Here is an 18,729-nt window from a genome sequence, read left to right on the forward strand (position 1 = left end):
TTATCGTTCTATATATTACGATTATTGTAATAATACTTAATTATACTCACCGAAGCAAGAATCATAGATTCTGTATTTATCGATCAGAAGTTTCCTGAGCGATGAGTACTCAGCTAGGCGGCCAATGGGAAGGACGTACTTGTCCCAATTCTCGTACTTGGCACGCAGTTTGTCTCTGATGCTGAGGTAACGGCTACTGGCGATCGGATTGGTCCACTTACTATGGTCGCCGGTTAACCACGGATGAAGGAGACACTCGTGCGCTGTCATACGCTTCCTGAAAGACGAGAACATACGCGAATAATAGAAAGATTCGACAAATTTTTTTTATACAGAATAGTAGTAGATATCGTACTCTTTGTTTTTAATGAGCAGTCGTCTGATGAAATCTTTGCCCTCCTCGGAAACGTCACGGAACGCCTCCTCGTCGAAGTCCCAGTCGCACGCTTTCACGTTCTTCAGGGTCTCGATATCGTTGTCACCCGCGAACGGCGAAAGGCCACTCAATCTGTGTAAACAATGAATACTAGAAATCTCAGTACACTATTTTTTCTTCTTTCAAAAAAATGTAGCTTTTCAATTTTTCAAGTTTTCAGTTGCACAAAATGATTTATTAAAAATTAATTAGATGTTGCAATGGTTAATAATAATATGGTAATAAATGAAATGTTTTGTTGTGTGAATTTCATTTCTGTTATTATATTTCGCGTTTTGCAAATAGAGATTAAAAATTGTTGTTATTAAAGAACGGATTATCGCTTTTTCAAATCTTCTATATATCAAGCAATTTCCTGAAATCTTTTCTATCATAATCCTTCATTAATTGTAATTATAATCATACGAAATTCAGTTTGATCATCCTTCGAACTTCTCGTTTTTTCTCTTTACTTTCAATCCCTGCAATTACTACTATATATTCTTAACAATTTTCCATATTATTTGTTTGCCTACATAATGTTATTAAAATATAAGATACTGTATACATCTTTTAGGAACATTTTAATATTTCTAGAAAATATTTAATATGATCCTTTGTAAAGATTATTAATTGGTAAAAAGAAAAATTTTATACTCACAGTACATAAGCCAGTACGCCACAGGCCCACATGTCGGTATAAAAACCGACTGGCTCGCGTTCGACGATCTCAGGAGCAGCAAACTCGGCCGTACCTGTGCTGATCTTTACTACTTCGTTCGGATCGAGTTTAGTGGCCAGACCGAAATCGATCAGTTTTACGTTGGTGCTGTTGCGAGTTTGACACATGATATTTTCGGGCTTGATATCTAAAAATAATCGCATATTTTTTCTATATAATTACATTTAAAATGATATATTTAATAATATAATTGTATTTAAAATAATATATAATATTTAATAAAAATATAGCCATGTGTGTTTAATAACTACGTTTTTAAAATATTTACATCTGCATCCAAAATTTAAAATGTAATAAATATATTGCAACTTAAATGTAAAAAACAGAAATATAAAAGCTTTATATTTAAAAAAAATTATATATATAATTTATTTAATATTTAAATTTATATCAATTTTTATAAATTTTTAAATATAAATTTGTTGAAATATTTTGATTAAAAATATAAAAATACAAAAGTATTACAATATATTATAAAATATAACTGTTGCTCCATTTTATTAAAAAATTTAAATTATAAATAGGATTTCTAACAAATTTTACGAGAGTGTGTAAGAAAATTATCTTCATAATATCAATGTCTCACCTAAATGAATAATATTCTTTTCGTGCATATGCTTGACGCCCTCACAGATCTGCCTCATGTAATTAATGACCTCTGCTTCGGACATGGTGTAACCCTCGGCCGTAATCCTCTCGAATAACTCGCCGCCGGACAGGCTAACGAGACAAATGATCGAGATCAAGGATATAACGCAAACTCGTCACAATTTGTCGGAATTCTTTATAATTATTCTGATTTTTTTTATCTCAAAGTGGATACTTACAACTCGAAGATCAGTACCATCTCGTCGTCGTCTTCAAAGGCATCGTGCAGATTGATCAGCTTGGGATGATGCAGCTGATTCATGATGTCGATCTCTTTCCTGATCAGTTCTTTCTCCATCACGTGCGACACAGGGATGAACTTGGCGGCGAATATGTTGCCGGTGGTTCTTTCGCGGCAACGGTGCACCACGCCGAACGCGCCAGTACCGATCTCCTCGAGGATGTCGTACTTGTCGTAGACTGACGTGTGCTTGATTTCGACTGGCTGAGGCACGTACTTGCTGTACACATCGAACACAAACTGGTCGTAGTCGCGCGGTTTCTCGTCGTCGCGTCCGCGTATCTTTTTGCCACTCGCGTCCACCTCGTATTCTTTTTTCTTGTATTCGCGCTTGATCACGCCCTTCGTGGTGATCAGCGGCGTTACCTCGCTCGGATCGGACCGACCGTAGATATTCTCCGCGCTCACTCGGAAATCGTACTGGTGCCCGGGGCTCAGACCGGTCACCGCGAGCGTACAGAATCGGGTGTGGCCGGCCCGGATCCAGCTGCTCATCGGATGCTCGCGCTTCTCCACCACATAGTTGGTGATGTTGCTGCCGCCGTCCCACAACGGCGGCTTCCAACTAACTGCCAGCGAGTCGTGGCCGACATTATCCACCTGCGGGAATCTGGGCGGGTCCGGACGATCGCTGATCTGGATCTTGATGATGGCCGTGTCCTGGCCGAGATCGTTTTCGGCGGTGATGCGATACGGGCCGGAATCGATGCGGCTGCCGTCGCGGATTGTCAGCACGGCGTGACGTTCCTTTACTTCGACGGCGTAATGACCGCCGGACTCGATCACCTCACCCTCGCGCACCCACGTGATTTTCGGTTTCGGGTAGCCGGTGAACGGTATCTTGATGACAACGTTCACGCCCTTGTCGAAGAAGGCAGTGTCGCGGAATCGCGGAGGTACGTTTAATCTGGGTGGAGTCTTGATAAAGAGCTCGCCTTTGGTGGATTTCACGCCGCATTTATTAGCCGCGCGACAGAAGTACTCGTCAGCGTCCTCGCCGAACACGTCGTGGATGATGAGATTGTGAGTGTCACCCTCGGAATAGATGTTATAACGGCTGCCGCTCACGATCTCGCGGGCACCTTTGAACCACGTGATGCTCGGTTTTGGTGTGCCGATGATCTTGCATTGGAAGTGAGCGTTGTGGTTCTGGACGCAATTCACCTGGTGAAATAAATGAAAAAAAGTTAATTTCAAATTAGCAAAATGTTTAGAATTATTATTTTAAGAATTATTATTTATTATTTAACATTTTTTTAAATTTATAAGATAAAATATAAATCTAATTCATATTTTATAAATTTCATAATTTATATTTTATATTTAAAATTGAAAAAATATATAAATTTAGTATCTAAATAAAATATGAAATATAAAAATTTATAATATAAAATATAAGTCTATAAACTCTTAAGACGACTATTCTAAAGCTGTTATAATTAAGATACAAATGGAAAAAACACGAACCCTGTTGAGAGGTTGAATGATCTCCGGAGGCTTCGCCGCTTGTGGATCGACGATCTTCACGGAGGTCGAGGCCTTTGACTCGAGACTCAAGCCAGCCACATTCTGAGCGAATACTCGGAACTCGTATTGCCTTCCTTCGATCAGATTACTGATGTTGATTTGCGTTGGCAGACAAATGCTGACGTTTACGCGCTGCCAGGCCTGACTTCCGACCTCTCTCTTATCGATCCAATAACCTTGAATCTTAGCGCCGCCGTCTGTTTCCGGTTTCTCCCACGAAAGATTAACAAAGTCGCCACCGACTTCAAGGACCTTAGGCGTACCGGGTGGACCTGGTGGATCAAACGGCGCCTTGGCCCTGATCGGATTGGTACCTTCTAGCGGTGGACCCATGCCGTTATCGTTGGCCGCCATCACCCGGAACAGATATTCCTGGCCCTCAGTGAGACCTTGCACGACGAAAGTGGTGTCCTTGCAGAAGGACGATACAATGATCCAATGCGTGAGACTGACATCGCGACGCTCCACCACGTAATGGGTGATTCGAAGACCACCGTCGTACTTCGGTGGATGCCAGGATAAAGTGCATGTGTGCTTGTCGATGTCAGATACGTCGAGTGGTCCAGTGGGCGGTCCAGGTAATCCGGTGATGTATACGGTGAAGGACGCGCTCACGCTGCCGCTGTTGTTGGAGATGGACAGATCATAAATGCCAGCGTCGTCTTTCTGAATGTCCTTAATGAAGATGATGAGGTACTCGTCAAAGACGGTGTACTTAATGTGTGTAGTCTCCACGATCTTGTGACCATCCTTCTTCAGCGTCACCTCCATCGGCTGATCGCCGCTATAATAGATCTTGATCTTCGTATTGTCACCTTCCGGCAGATAAAGATCACCCGGCATGCGCTCGATACGCGGCGGCGTGCCGATCTTTAGTCGGCATGTAGTCGCGGCGACGCCAAGCGGGTTCGAGATCTGGCAACTGTAATCCCCGTCGTCCGCATCCCACACCTCAGAGATCACCAATCTATAGATGCCGTTTATCGCCTCAGTACGGAAACGACCGCCCAGAGTGATCTCGCGACCGTTCTTCAGCCACCTGAAATTATAATTTTAATATTAAGTTAAATCTAGAAATATGTATATTAAAAAAATTATATGTCAGTATTATTTTACTCTAAATTAAGATGAATAATTCATAATTACATTTAAAAAAATTAATTAGAAAGTATATAATATTTAAAAATTAAAAATTTAAATTAGTTAAATTTAAAAATTGAATTTCTATTAATATTTATTTAAAAACTTAAAGATCGTTATTTAAAATATCAAATCGTATTACCTTCCTTCAATATCAAATATAAAAATCCGCGTATTCTTAAAAAAACTTTTCAGTTTTAATAAATATGAAATTAAATATAAAAATCTAAATAAACTTCAATTAAAAAAAAATGCTCAGTTTCTAATATTATTTTATCCAGATAATACTTCTCTGACAAATAATACGATTGAAAATTGGAAATATTGTTTTTTTGACTAACCTGGCAGTCGGTAGTGGTTTACCCGTGGCCTCGCACTCGAGGACGAGGGTCTTGCCGAGCGGTATAATTTGACTGATGGGCAAATTTCTGATAAACTCTGGTTTCTCGCCGCCCTCGACCTCGCAGATCTTCACCGGAGTGGTACACGAGCTCGGTTCGGACCTGCCAGCCGCGTTCACCGCGAAGATCCTGAACTCGTAGTCGCCCCGCTCGATAAGATGCATGACCGTGTACTCGGTATCAACAACGTTGTACTCGTTGCATTTGGACCACATTGCGCTGCCCACCTCGCGTTTTTCGATCACGTAGCCGGTGATCCTGCTGCCGCCGTCAGAAACAGGTGGTTCCCATCGCAAATCGACGTAGTTTTTGCCCACCTTGGTGACCTGCGGGGTTCCAGGTGGTGACGGCACATTGAACTTGCTCTTGATTCTGAACGGTGCGGACGGCGGGCTCGGTTTGCTGAAACCGGCTGCATTCTTCGCGCGGATCCTGAATTCGTACTCGTGTCCACTCATTAGACCATAGCACACGTATGTGGTGTCCTTGAAGAGGTAGTCGTTCGCCACACGCCATTGCACGTCCTCGGTAGGATCACGGAATTCGATCTTGTAGCCCTATAATTGAAATTTTTATTGAATTATTTCAAATCTACTTCAATAGCGTCCAAAAAGTATGTATATCGATTTTAGAAAATATAAGTTTGAGATATAAATGTGTACAATTTATTATACAAATTTATAATTATATAAAATAATTATAATTATATAAATTTGTATATTTCATAAAGTTGGACGATTTGTAACATATAATAATGTATAGTAAAAAATGTATAGTACGTCAAATTTCAAATATAAAATGTGTCGATAATTTTTGCCTTGTATATTGATAATATATACCTGAATGCGAGATCCACCGTCAGACAAAGGTCTTGTCCAGACTACCGTCGCGTTTGAGGTGTCCCAGTCGATGACACGCGGCTGTCCAGGCGGATCCGGCACTGTGAACGGGAACTTAGCCGTTATCGGCTCGTCAGCCTGAAGCGGTTCAGATATTCCGTATTGATTTTCCGCTCTTACGCGGAAGTTGTATGTGCGATTTGGCTCTAGACCGATCACGTCATAATGCGTGCTCCTCACGAAGCTGCTGAGCTTCACCCAGAACTGAAAAAGAGCAATGAAAATATCTTAATCTTTAATAATCACACTTTATAGCGAAAGAAAAAATTAATATTATTGCTTTGATGACGTCACTTATACATATATATAGACATCTCTTTATCATTAAACTTACACCGGCCGGATCTAGTTTCTCGACGATGTAATTTGTGATTGGCGAACCACCATCATCGAAGGGCGGTTTCCACGTTAGCGTGCAGGTTTCCGGAGTAATGTCGGAGATGTCCAAGGGTGCCAGCGGTGGCGACGGTTTGTCTAAAAAGAAAATCATTTTACAATGTACGACTTGAAAGATCAAAATATATTAAAAATACATATACATATTCTATTAATAAACATATTATTATAAATTTATAAATAAATGAATAAAAAAATAAGGAGAGTTAAAACAAGTTTTATAAAAAGAAATTTTTTTTCTCTAAAACTTTTCAAATATATGTATAATTTTCTGAAAATTAAATCAAAGTTGCAATTTAAAAAAAAATGATAAGGCGAGTGAGAAAAATTATGCTTAGTAAGAAACTTACCGACAACGAGAACCTTGCATGAGGCGGAATCGGTGCCGACAGTATTCGTGAGGTATATCGTGTATGTGCCAGTATCCGATCTCTGCGCCTTCTTGTTAATGAACTGTGAGGCCACATCAGTTGTCTCGAACTTGATTCTGTCACCAGTGAGAACCTCCTCGCCATTAATGGACCAGTTAGGTCTTGGTCTAGGATTAGCCGTGTATGGCACCGTGATGGTAAACGGTTCTCCCGCGATAACGGTCATATCACGGATGCTGAGATCGCTCGTGATCTTCGGTGGGACTGTAACGAAACGATTGACAAATTATATCCGAAACTTGTTAAAAGTTACAATTAATGACAATAGAAAATTTAATTGCAAAAAAATATATACTTCATTCAATTTTAAGTGAATCATACTTTGATAAATTTATATAAATGTATTTATATAAATAATGTGAATTAATTAAATAATCTTTAATGTTAAAAATTAATATAATTTTCGTTCTGTTTTTTGCATGTTTATTTTCAATTTTAATCAAAATTCTTTGTAAGAAAAATCTCTGTTATTTATATGTATACAAATTATTTTATTGTGTATTAATTTATGTATGTTTTTATCTCGAACAAAATCTTTAAAGAAAATATACTTACATGGCGGTGCGCTGGCGCGAATAACATCAGAATTGGAGCTCCATGGTCCACGGCCGGCAGCATTTTCCGCAGCTACGCGGAACTCGTAATCATGATTCTCGATCAGTCCGGTGACCCTGCGAGGTCGACGAAAATAATTAATAAAACATCTCATTAACTTTGTCTTTCAAAAAAATAAAAATGCATAGAAAAAAAGGAGGGGCACAAATCATCACTCACTTGTAAGTGGTATCGTGCACCAGAGCCGGCGTAGCCTTGACCCACTTGTCCTCGCTCAGGAGACGCTTCTCGACGACGTAGCCGATGATTGGTGAACCACCATCGTGACGCGGCTTGCTCCAGGTGATGGTGATGCTGTCTTCGGTAGTTTCCACGCCGCGAGGTGCGCCGGGAGCGCCTGGCGGATCGAATGGATGTCGCGCCTTGATCGGATCGGTCGTCGTCGCCGGATCTGATGTGCCATATTGATTCTCGGCCATCACTCGGAACTCGTACACTTGACCGACCGTCAGATTTCTGACACGCACAAATGGTGTCGTAACGTAGCTGCTCACCTGCAAATTTTTTTTCTTCCTTAAATTCCAGTATTATATGTATATTCAAGCTAAAGGCAATTTCAGATTTTGTATGTTCTCTATAAGTATTTTTTTATCCTTAGTCTTTTCTTCCTTGTAACTACTGAACAAAGAAATTAATTTTTAATACAGCAAGTATACATATACATATATTGTTTATATAAAAAAATTCTTTTTTTACTGTAGCTTTAATTAAAATCAACTTTTCCAGAATTTTAATGATAAATATTTTATGAAGTATGAAATATATAATAAATATAAATATTTGTTTTATATAACTGTAGATAAATAATCGTAACATTTTGATTGAAATATACTTTTCTCTAATAATAAATTCTAATAATAAATATTCTGTAAAGTATAAAATATAACAAATATGAAAATATATTTGTGTTTTATACATATAACTATAATTAAATAAATGTACTACTTTAATTGATTGAAATATAATAAATCTCAATTTCTTTCAGTTTTGCATCAACTAAACAAATGTAAAGAATGGTATTCTCTCTATTTTTAATCCTGATATTCCATAATTTTTCCATAATATTTCTTACCTTAGACCACGTGGCGGATTTCGGTTCCTTCTTCTCAATTACATAATTAGTAATATCAGCACCTCCGTTATCTTTGGGCGGATTCCAGAAAAGAGTAAGAGCATCACCGCCGAATTCATCCGCGCGAAGATTCTCAGGCGGAGCAGGACGATCGAGGACTTTAACGTTGACAGTCGCCGTATCAAAGCCGGACGAGTTACGCAGTTGAAGTCTGTATTGTCCTCCGTCTGAACGTTTCGCATTCTTCACCACCAGACTACAACAGATGATTGTAGCATACAATGTCAATCACTATTTATTGCTATCTAATAATTAGCTATCGCGATAAGGCGAAATATCTAGCGCATACTTGACATATACATATATATATATGTATAATATTCAATTTTAAGATTTTTTTTTTCTTATTTTCTGTGTAGAGTTTATACATAAAGATAATAGTCGCAAAAATATATATACCTAGCAAAATCATCGGCTAGTTGCTGATGGACACGCGAATCAGTTTCATCCTTAATGACATCATTGGCGAACCACGTAGCGGTCGGTTTGGGAAAACCAATGTAAGGCACGTGAATGGAGAAGTCCTCGCCGGCGCGAACGGTGATGTCGCGAACGCCACCCAGATCCATGACTGGCTTATTGGGTTGCTCTTCGATGACGATGGGATTGCTAGGTCGGCTCGGGTCGCTGCTACCAACGTCGTTCACCGCAAACACCCTGAAGAGGTACTCTTCGCCCTCCTTCAGTTTCGGCACGGTATACACGTTGGTCGGTACAGGTGCTCCGTTCACGTCCGACCAGTCGGTGTCATCCTTGGCCTTCTTCTGAATAATGTAGCCTCTGATCTTCGCGCCACCGTCGCTTCGCGGTGGTCGCCAGCTCAAGGTCACCGAGTCCTTGGTGATCCTGTCTGGTTTAGGCGGCTCGGGCGCGTCAGGACGCACTAAAAAATTAACGATAATTAAATAATAAAATATAGAAAATAATCTGTGATACAATCTTTGAATTCTTTGTTGAATTTATTATATGATTGATTGAAAATATACTTACGGCGTTGGTGTCCGGCTGTGATAGGTTCGGTGGGTTTGCTGGGTTTTCCAGGTCCAGCTTCATTAACAGCGATCACTCTGAACTCGTATCGCGAACCCTCGTGAAGATCTTGCACAGTAAATGTCGTGTTTGGCGTTGGGTAATTGTTAACTTTTAACCATTCACCGCCACGCTCACGTCTCTCCACATAATAACCTGAAGAAGAATATATAAATATAAATTATACGTAACATATATAAATCAATTTTGATTATAATATTTTTGAAAACCGAAAGAAAAGTTCTTTTCAGAGAGAGAAATTATAACAATTTTAATAATTATTTAATTATTATATATTAAATATTATAATTGTTAAATATTCTTATAAGTTATTCTGATAATTTACCAGTGATAGGCTTTCCGCCGGTGTTGATGGGCGGATTCCATGTGAGACTGCAGCTGTTAGGAGTGTAGCCGAGAATATCAGGCTGACTCGGTGCATCTGGCGGATCGTAAGGACTTTTAGCTATCACGGGTTTACCCTCCAAGGGCTCCGATACTCCGTACATATTTTCAGCACGGACCCTGAAGACGTATTTCCTGCCTTCAATCAAGCCCTTCGCCGTAAAGCTCGTTCTAGGAACGTATCCGGGTGCTTGTCGCCAATTATCAGATCCGTAGTCCGACACTTCGACGATGTAGTTCGTGATGTCGGAGCCGCCGTTGTCCGCCGGAGGATTCCAGGATAACCCGACAGATTCCTGCGTCGTGCCGGTGTATTGCAAAGGACCCTGAGGCGGTCCAGGCTTATCTACGACTATCACCTCAATGTCAGCGGAATCCTTTCCATGCTCGTTCGACGCGGTTATAGTATACGTGCCGCTGTCATCTCGCACGGATTTCTCGATTGATAGCTGTGTTCGATCGCTCTTGGTTTCGGTCTAAAAATATAATAAAAATGAGAAAATAAAAATACACATCTGAAAAGATTTGCGAACACATTACTGTAATAATTAAATAATAAATAAAATAAATTATTAAAATAAATAATAAGTAATAAATAAAATTAATAAAATGAGAAATAAAAGCTGAATCTGTTTTAAAAAAAACACAAAAGAGAAATATAAAATATAATAAAGTTTTTAATATATATGTAGATTGTAAAAAAACATTTTATAAAAGATCTTTTATAATAATTATGTAGTGTATGTAATTTTATGTAATACACAAATATTTATAATTGTTTAATTAAATAAATAAATAATTATGTGTAATGAAAATATTTATATTATTTAATAAATTAATTTAATAAATATGAATATTTTGGAAACACAAATATAGAAAAAGGTAATTTTACGTACCGATAAACGAAGAGTCTCCAAGAGTGATTTTCCATCCTTGGTCCAATCGATCTTCGGCGTAGGCGCACCGGACAATGGTATATTGACGTTGATCGGTTCTCCAGCACGGACCTTGATCTTGCGACCGATTAATGCATCCAGATGAAGCTTCGGTTTCTCCTTCATGGGTTTGGCCGTGAATACGGACGAGGTCTCGCTCGGTTTTCCAGCACCAGCGGCGTTTATAGCCGACACACGATATTCGTATTGATGACCTTCAGTCACGTGATCATCGTAGTATTCAGGATACCTGACAGGCTCCTTGTTTTGCTTTATCCAACGACCGGTGGCGCGATCGCGACGCTCTACATCATAGCCGATGATCTTGGAGCCGCCGTTGCTGATAGGTGGGGTCCATTTAATCTTAATATGATCCTTGTCGGCATCCACGCATTCTGGCTTGCCAGGTTGTCCGGGAACCACTGGAGATCAAACGTAAAAAATGTAATCCCAAAAAAAGAAAATCTTAGAAAATTAACATTTTGTCAAACGCGCAATAATCACAATTTTAGTCAATAATTGTCTCTAAAATTAAAAAACTAAAAATAAAATCTTAAAAATTTTAAATCTTTTTCTGGAGAGATTTAAATGTACGATTTTATCAATTATATCTTGTAATTATTTCTTAGAATTATTTTAATCAGATTTATATGCTATTTCATTAGAGTATTTAATTTTTTTTAATTTAGGAAATTGATAGCTGTTATTTTATAAAAAATATACCCACCGAATTGATTCTTAGCAACGACGGATCGGTCGGTGGTCAGTGGCTCAGAGCGACCTTGTAAATTTTCTGCGCACACGCGGAATTCATAGGTGGTTCCCTCGAGTAATCTTGGCACAGTTGCATGGTTATACTTGGGATTGACATGGGTAACTGCTGGTACCCAGCCACCACCATGCGTAAGGTCGCGTTTTTCAATGATGTATCCGCTGTAAAAAAAAAAGGTAGATATGTGAAAAATTATATATATATATATATATATATTTTTTTTATAGTGACATTAATATTATGTTCAATATAAAATCTTTAGCACAAACTGTTATTGAATTATTAATAATTACTTCTATATAAAATTATAATTTACAGTAAAATTATGCTATAAAATATTTTATAACTTAATTTTATATAAACATAAAATAACTTATGTTACTTCTGTAATTTTAAAATATAAAATAATAAAAAGTGTATCAACGAATTTAAAAATATATAAAGAATTTTTATAAAGAATAAAAATATAAACCAAGATATACTATGCAAAAAAAACAATCGAACAAATTTATTTCGAAATATAATGTGGTTTGAGAATTTACTTACGTAAGCTCGCTTCCGCCATTATCCTTGGGTGGCTTCCACGAGAGCGTGACGGACTGATTGGTGACCTCTTCGTATTGCAAAGGACCCTCCGGTGGTCCAGGTTTGTCCAAAACGGTCATTTGGAAGCTGCCTTCATCTATGCCGCTGCTGTTCTTCAACAACAAGTGATATACTCCCGAGTCGGATCTCTTAGCGTTGACAATGTGCACAATCGTATGGTAACCAATCGACGTAATCGTCGTTCTGTCGTTGGAAGTCAATTCGTTGCTTGCTACGCTCCAAGTCACTTCCGGCGTTGGTTCGCCGACAAAATCGATATCGACATGGAAAATCAGTCCAGCCTTGATACGAACATCTTGCAAAGGAGTCTTGATCTTCGGAGCCACTATAAAAGTTGAGAAAAGATTAAATATTTTCTATAACGTAAACAAAATATAAATCTAAAAATATTTTAAAGTTTATGATTTACAAAATACATATTTGTTTATATAAAGTAATATATACATAATGTATAAAATACTATAATATAATAATAAATTAATAAAGTTCTTTATAAAATCTTAGAATTTGAATTCATTTTATATATCTTTTATTATATTTTTCAATTAATGTCGTGTATATTGCTCTTTTAATTGATTTTTCTATGAAAAAATAAAACTTACAGTAGCGTGGCTTAGCAGTGACGAGATCGCTGGGTTCCGACGGTTCGGATTGACCGGCAGCGTTGACAGCAATCACACGGAACTCGTACTCCTGACCTTCCGTCAGATCCGGAACGGTTGTGCTGGTTTGACCTGCCGGCACGTGCACTGCGTTCACCCAGTAGGGGCTACCTTTCTCCTTCTTCTGAACGATGTAACCTGTGATCGGCGATCCGCCATCGTTCTTCGGCGCTGGCCATTGTAGGTCTACGTGATCCTTATCCCAGTCTGTGATCTGTGGTTTGCCAGGCGCGTCAGGTTCATCTAAAAGTCGCAAAAGAATGGATGTTAGTTGAACGTTTTTGAAATAATGAATTACATATATTATTATTTAATTGTTTTATGTATTTTATATTTATGTTTATAGGTTTATATTGATATTAAATTCTAAAATTTTTCAATTTCAATTTTTTGCTTCTATTTAGATACGTTTATAAAGCTACTCACCAAACTCGTTCTTCGCGATAATGCTCTTCGTGGTCTCGAGAGGATCGGATTCACCAATGTTATTAACAGCCTTGACGCGGAACAGATACTCCTTACGATGAGTCAGACGACTGACCTCGTGACTCAACACCATACTCATGCCGGCGTCGGACCAAGTTCCACGGGATAGGTCCATCTTTTCGATGACATAGTGTAGAATAGGACTGCCGCCGTCGTCGAGAGGATGTCCCCAGGTTAAGTGGCAACCCTCTTTAGTGACGTTGCTGACATCCAGCGGTTTCTCCGGTGGTGCCGGTCTATCGAGGACAGTGACTCTCGCGCTGGCACTGAAAATTTAACGTCATCATTTAATTAAAAAATATTAAATTAAATTGTTATTAATATAAAATATAATATACAATAATATAATTAATATAAAATATAGTAATAAAATCGAATTGTCGTTATCAAAGTTTTAATTATTAAGTTTCTTTAATTTCTTTTTTTAAGTTAATTAAGGTAATTATTTTATATCTCTTTTCTTTTTTTCTTTTAAAAAAACAACTCTTTAATAAAAATTCTTGAATGTGAATTCATTTGATCAAAATTTTATCCACAAATTTTGAGAGTATATACCTATATAATCACATATTGTAAAAAATTTATATTAAAAACTTCCTTTTATATTATCAATTACCTAAAGCTGCCATGCTCATTCTCCAAAGTCAAAGTGTAACGTCCGGTATCGCCACGAACGGAGAATGGAATTTCGAAGGTAGTTTCGGTGTTGGTTGTATACATTTCGTGACGAGCATCGGCCACAATCTGAACTCCATCCCGATTCCAAGTTGCCCTTGGTTTAGGTGACGCTACGATGGGAATGGTGTAGCTAATCTTCTGACCAGCACGCACCACCAAATCATTCAGCAGATGGGTATCGAATGAAGGAGCAACTATAATGAATTACAAACAATTATAAGTAAAGTACCAATAACAAAGAAAAATAATAAAATTATTTTATAGAAAATATATTATTAAAAAAGCTGTCATTTTTTTCAGGAAAAGAATTTTGTGTAGAGAAAATGTATATTGACTACTCTGTATAATAAAAAAGTACTTTTGTATATTCTTGGAATAAAATTCTTTTTATAAGATAATTGATTTAATTATCGATTGTGATAACTTACTGAAACGTGGTTTGGCGACGATCGGTCCCGATGCGTCGGACGGATCGCCAGGTCCACCCTTGTTGACGGCAATGACCCTGAACTCGTATTCTTGACCCTCAGTCAGATCCGGTACTCTGGCGCAGTTGTTATTTCCGGGCACTTCAACCGCCTTCTCCCACTGTCCGAAACGGGGTCGTTTCTCGATGATATAGCCGGTTATGGGTGATCCGCCATCCTTCTTAGGCGACGCCCATTCGAGATCTACGCGATCCTTATCCCAATCAATGGCAACTGGTGTTCCAGGCTTGTCCGGCTTAGCGAACGGATCTTTAGCGGTAATAGTATCCATTCCAGTCAAGGGCTGAGACTCGCCCTGTTTGTTGACCGCTCGCACGCGAAACTGATAATCGTGACCCTCGATCAGGTGGCTGACCTGCGCCGAGGTACTACTAGCCTCGGCCACTGGCACCCAGCGCATATTCTCTGTGTCCATCTTTTCAACCTGGTAGTACTGGATCTCGGAGCCACCATCGTCCTTGGGCGGCCGCCACTTCAAGGTGCAGCCGCTTCGAGTAACGTTATCAATCTTTAATGGACCTTCAGGCGGCGAGGGTACGTCCAGCACGTTGACCGTCAACGTAGCGGAATCCTTGCCGTTCACATTTCTGGCCTCCAGCGTGTAAACGCCCGAGTCGGAACGTTTTGCTTCTATTATGCGCACTTTGGTATTATAATCTTCGTTTGTGATTTTGATACGATCGCCTGCTATCACTGTGGTGCCATTTAGCGACCATTCCTTGGTTGGCGGCGGCTCGCCAATCACCGGCACGTCAAAGTCGAAGAATCCGCCGGCGCGCACCTTCACATCCAGCATGTACTTCCTGTCGATCTTCGGTGGAACTAAAAACAAAATATAAAATACATCATTAAAAAACTATGCTTAAATAATTCTATAAAACTTCTTCAAATTAAACTATTTGCAAATGCTTACGGTTCTTAGGTCGCGCCAGATGAGACTTGGACGCTTCCGACGCTTCGCCGGGACCAGCCTTGTTGACGGCCCTTACGCGGAATTCATATTGCGTTCCCTCAACTAGGTCGTTGACCCTGCCGCGATTCGTGTCACCCTCGACTTCCGCGCATTTCTCCCAAGTTGGGCTGTACTTGTCGCGTTTTTCTATAATGTAGCCAGTGATTGGTGATCCGCCATCTTCATCAGGACGCTTCCACTCAAGCTCAACAAAGTCCCTGTCGTAATCAGCCACCTCGGGCGTGCCTGGTTTTCCTGGTTCGTCTGTAAAAGAGATAAAATAAACCGATAAAAAATTATTAATCAAAAATACTAATAATTATTAATTAAAAATGTTAAACGTAAAAACTAGCCATTAAAAATATTTATTAAAAATAAAATAATTTTAATAAAATATTTTTAAGCAATAAATATATATATATATATATATATATACAATTGTTTCTTATTAAACATTTTTTCCGTTTTTTTCTTACCGAAGGGATTCTTTGCCTCGATGCTCTGCATAGCGGTGAGTGGTTCAGACTTGCCCTGTTTATTGACAGCTCGCACTCTAAACTTGTACTTGTGCCCTGGTGTCAGGCCCTCCACCTGCAGATTCGTTTCCGGCCCGTCAGTTTCCCCAGCTGGTACCCAACGTCCTGTGGCCTCGTCCATCTTCTCCACGACATATTTCTCGACTGGTTGTCCACCGTCATCTTCCGGCGGTTTCCACGTGAGTTTGCAACCCTCGGCGTGAACGTCGGACGTACGTAGCGGACCCTGAGGCGGGCTTGGCTTGTCCAACACGGTAACCTTAACGAAAGCCTCGTCCCGACCGTTAATGTTCTCCGCGATGACGGTATACTTGCCGGATTCCGCTCGCGTGGCCAATCGCACGTTCAGACTGGTGTTGTAGTCCACGTGCTTTACTTTGATACGATCGGTCGGTCGAACTTCCTTACCGTTCAACATCCACTTGGTCGTCGGCGGCGGCTCGCCCGTCACCTTGCAATCGAAGTTGAAGTTTTGGCCGGCCTTGATCCTCACCTCGATGAGATTGGTGCGATCAATCTTGGGCGCCAAGTTGCGTGGTTTCGCGATGATGGTCGGAGTGGCATCCGATGGTTCACCCGGGCCAGCCTTGTTCACGGCTCGCACGCGGAACTCGTACGGCTGGCCCTCGATAAGATCTGGCACGGTTGCGGAAGTCTCGTCCGCGGGCACCTCCAGTGCCTTCTCCCATTGACCGTACTTGTCCTTCTTTTCGATTACGTAACCAGTAATTGGCGAACCTCCGTCACTCTCCGGTGGAGTCCACTTGAGGTCGACGTGATCTTTGTCCCAGTCGGTGGCTTGAAGATTACCCGGTTTGCCTGGTTCGTCTATGATTTGATACAAAAGATTGATTTAATATATTCCTAGATTTTTTCAGAGCAGAAATAAAATATTTCTGTAATTGTACTTGCAACAATGTTTGTGTGTATATATTATGTACTTAATTGTTTAATTTAGAGAATGATATACATATAATTAATATACCGAATGGATTCTTGGCTACTATTGCTTGCTCCGCTTCCAAAGGCTTCGACTCGCCCTCGGCATTGACTGCAGACACCCGGAAGAGATATTCTTTGCCAGGTGTTAAACCTGTTACCTCGAGATCTATAATAAATAATTTAACATTTAATGTTCTATATTATATAAATACACATTATGTATGTAGATTTAATTATGCATATTTAAAGATATCAAATTTATAAACAAAAAACTTTATTAATAAAATAAAAAAATAGTAACTGCTTTAAATATATAACTATAGATTTTTTTATAATTCGTATCTTCAGTTTTCTTTTTCATTTTTAATAATTAATATATGTCCTGCAAAATTAAAAAGTAGGAATATGTTTAGAAAAAATTTTTTCGTGTATAAAAAAATTATTTTCTTGCTAAAGATGGGCTGTTTACTGTTGGTTGCATCTATAATGTTTTACTATGATAAAAAGATAGAAGAGAGAAGAATTTCTGTATATAAGCTAAGCTATAATATGCTATAACTTTTATAGCATTTTATAATTTCTATATATGTATATATATATACATATATATATATATATATATATATATATATATCGAATTACATTTATAATTTAAATTATAAAAAAACAATTACTATATATGATACAAAGATGAAACGCATTGCAACTGGAAGAAAAGTAAAAAATAATTTTTGCATTAGTTGTGAGAAATATGATATAAAAAATTAGAAAATTAATTTATAACATATTTACTTATATATATATTAGATTTTATATATGTAAATTTCGAGTAAAATATGTACAATGCAATAATAGTCCATGAAAAAAATTATGAATATAAGCAATATTTTAATTTAATTTATAAAAATTTTTTTATATAATTGAATTATTTTAAATTGTTTTATAAATAGAATATTGAATAAATAATAATAGAAAAATTAATTACTACGAACAAAGGATTTAATGTAATATCAAATATTTAATAATTGTAATTTAATGACTGCGCATATTGTTTTTATTTCTTTTATCTAATAGGGGAGAATTTACTATTACTTACTTGGCTCGGTGGAACGACCGCAAGGTACCCAGCATCCAGTCTCTGGGTCCATCTTGTCCACCTGGTAATATTCAATAGGCGTGCCACCGTCGTCCTTAGGTCTCTTCCACTTCAACTTGCATCCCTCCTTATGCACGTCCGACACTTGGAGCGGACCCTCGGGCGGCGTTGGCTTGTCCGTCACCGTCACCTGCACCGTCACCGAGTCCTTGCCCGACGAATTACTAGCCGTGACGATGTAATCACCGCTGTCGTCCCGCGACACCGGACGTATGCTGAACTTGGTGCTGTAGTCGCTGTTGTCGATCTGTACTTTGCGATCGGAATGAAGCGGTATCGCACCGTAACGCCATTCAATATGAGGCGGCGGCTCGCCGATCACGTTCGCGTCGAACTTCAACATCGAGCCAGCGGAGAGGGTAACGTCCCTCAGATTTCGCCTGTCGATCTTCGGGGCCACTGTAAGAATAATTAGAAGATCAATAATTAGATGCCAATTACAGATTTGAACAAGCATGCGTTTCATTTTTGGAACGCGCGTATACGTTCTGTGGC

General features: G+C 38.9%; 1 protein-coding gene across 24 annotated transcripts in view; it reads right to left on the bottom strand.

Annotated features, from left to right (window-relative positions):
* The window catches only part of Bent (projectin protein bent), a 97,376-nt gene that overhangs the window by 5,726 nt on the left and 72,921 nt on the right, over positions 1-18,729 (bottom strand). For all 24 annotated transcript variants that reach the window (XM_072900489.1, XM_072900487.1, XM_072900486.1 and 21 more), the window contains 27 exons: positions 18,175-18,633; positions 17,122-17,244; positions 16,077-16,964; positions 15,562-15,864; positions 14,589-15,470; positions 14,099-14,354; positions 13,423-13,748; positions 12,937-13,239; positions 12,275-12,659; positions 11,684-11,889; positions 10,918-11,378; positions 9,963-10,497; positions 9,578-9,772; positions 8,987-9,470; positions 8,528-8,783; positions 7,615-7,949; positions 7,396-7,511; positions 6,760-7,044; positions 6,348-6,487; positions 5,954-6,217; positions 5,055-5,671; positions 3,514-4,612; positions 1,985-3,210; positions 1,744-1,877; positions 1,077-1,284; positions 356-508; positions 51-277 (listed from right to left, as the gene is read on the bottom strand). In XM_072900489.1, coding sequence (XP_072756590.1) covers positions 51-277; positions 356-508; positions 1,077-1,284; positions 1,744-1,877; positions 1,985-3,210; positions 3,514-4,612; positions 5,055-5,671; positions 5,954-6,217; positions 6,348-6,487; positions 6,760-7,044; positions 7,396-7,511; positions 7,615-7,949; positions 8,528-8,783; positions 8,987-9,470; positions 9,578-9,772; positions 9,963-10,497; positions 10,918-11,378; positions 11,684-11,889; positions 12,275-12,659; positions 12,937-13,239; positions 13,423-13,748; positions 14,099-14,354; positions 14,589-15,470; positions 15,562-15,864; positions 16,077-16,964; positions 17,122-17,244; positions 18,175-18,633 — 10,866 coding nt within the window. The remainder of the gene's footprint in view (positions 1-50; positions 278-355; positions 509-1,076; positions 1,285-1,743; positions 1,878-1,984; positions 3,211-3,513; positions 4,613-5,054; positions 5,672-5,953; positions 6,218-6,347; positions 6,488-6,759; positions 7,045-7,395; positions 7,512-7,614; positions 7,950-8,527; positions 8,784-8,986; positions 9,471-9,577; positions 9,773-9,962; positions 10,498-10,917; positions 11,379-11,683; positions 11,890-12,274; positions 12,660-12,936; positions 13,240-13,422; positions 13,749-14,098; positions 14,355-14,588; positions 15,471-15,561; positions 15,865-16,076; positions 16,965-17,121; positions 17,245-18,174; positions 18,634-18,729) is intronic.

This window comes from Anoplolepis gracilipes, chromosome 10, assembly GCF_047496725.1.
Source record: "Anoplolepis gracilipes chromosome 10, ASM4749672v1, whole genome shotgun sequence".
Classification (NCBI taxonomy): Eukaryota; Metazoa; Arthropoda; class Insecta; order Hymenoptera; family Formicidae; genus Anoplolepis; species Anoplolepis gracilipes.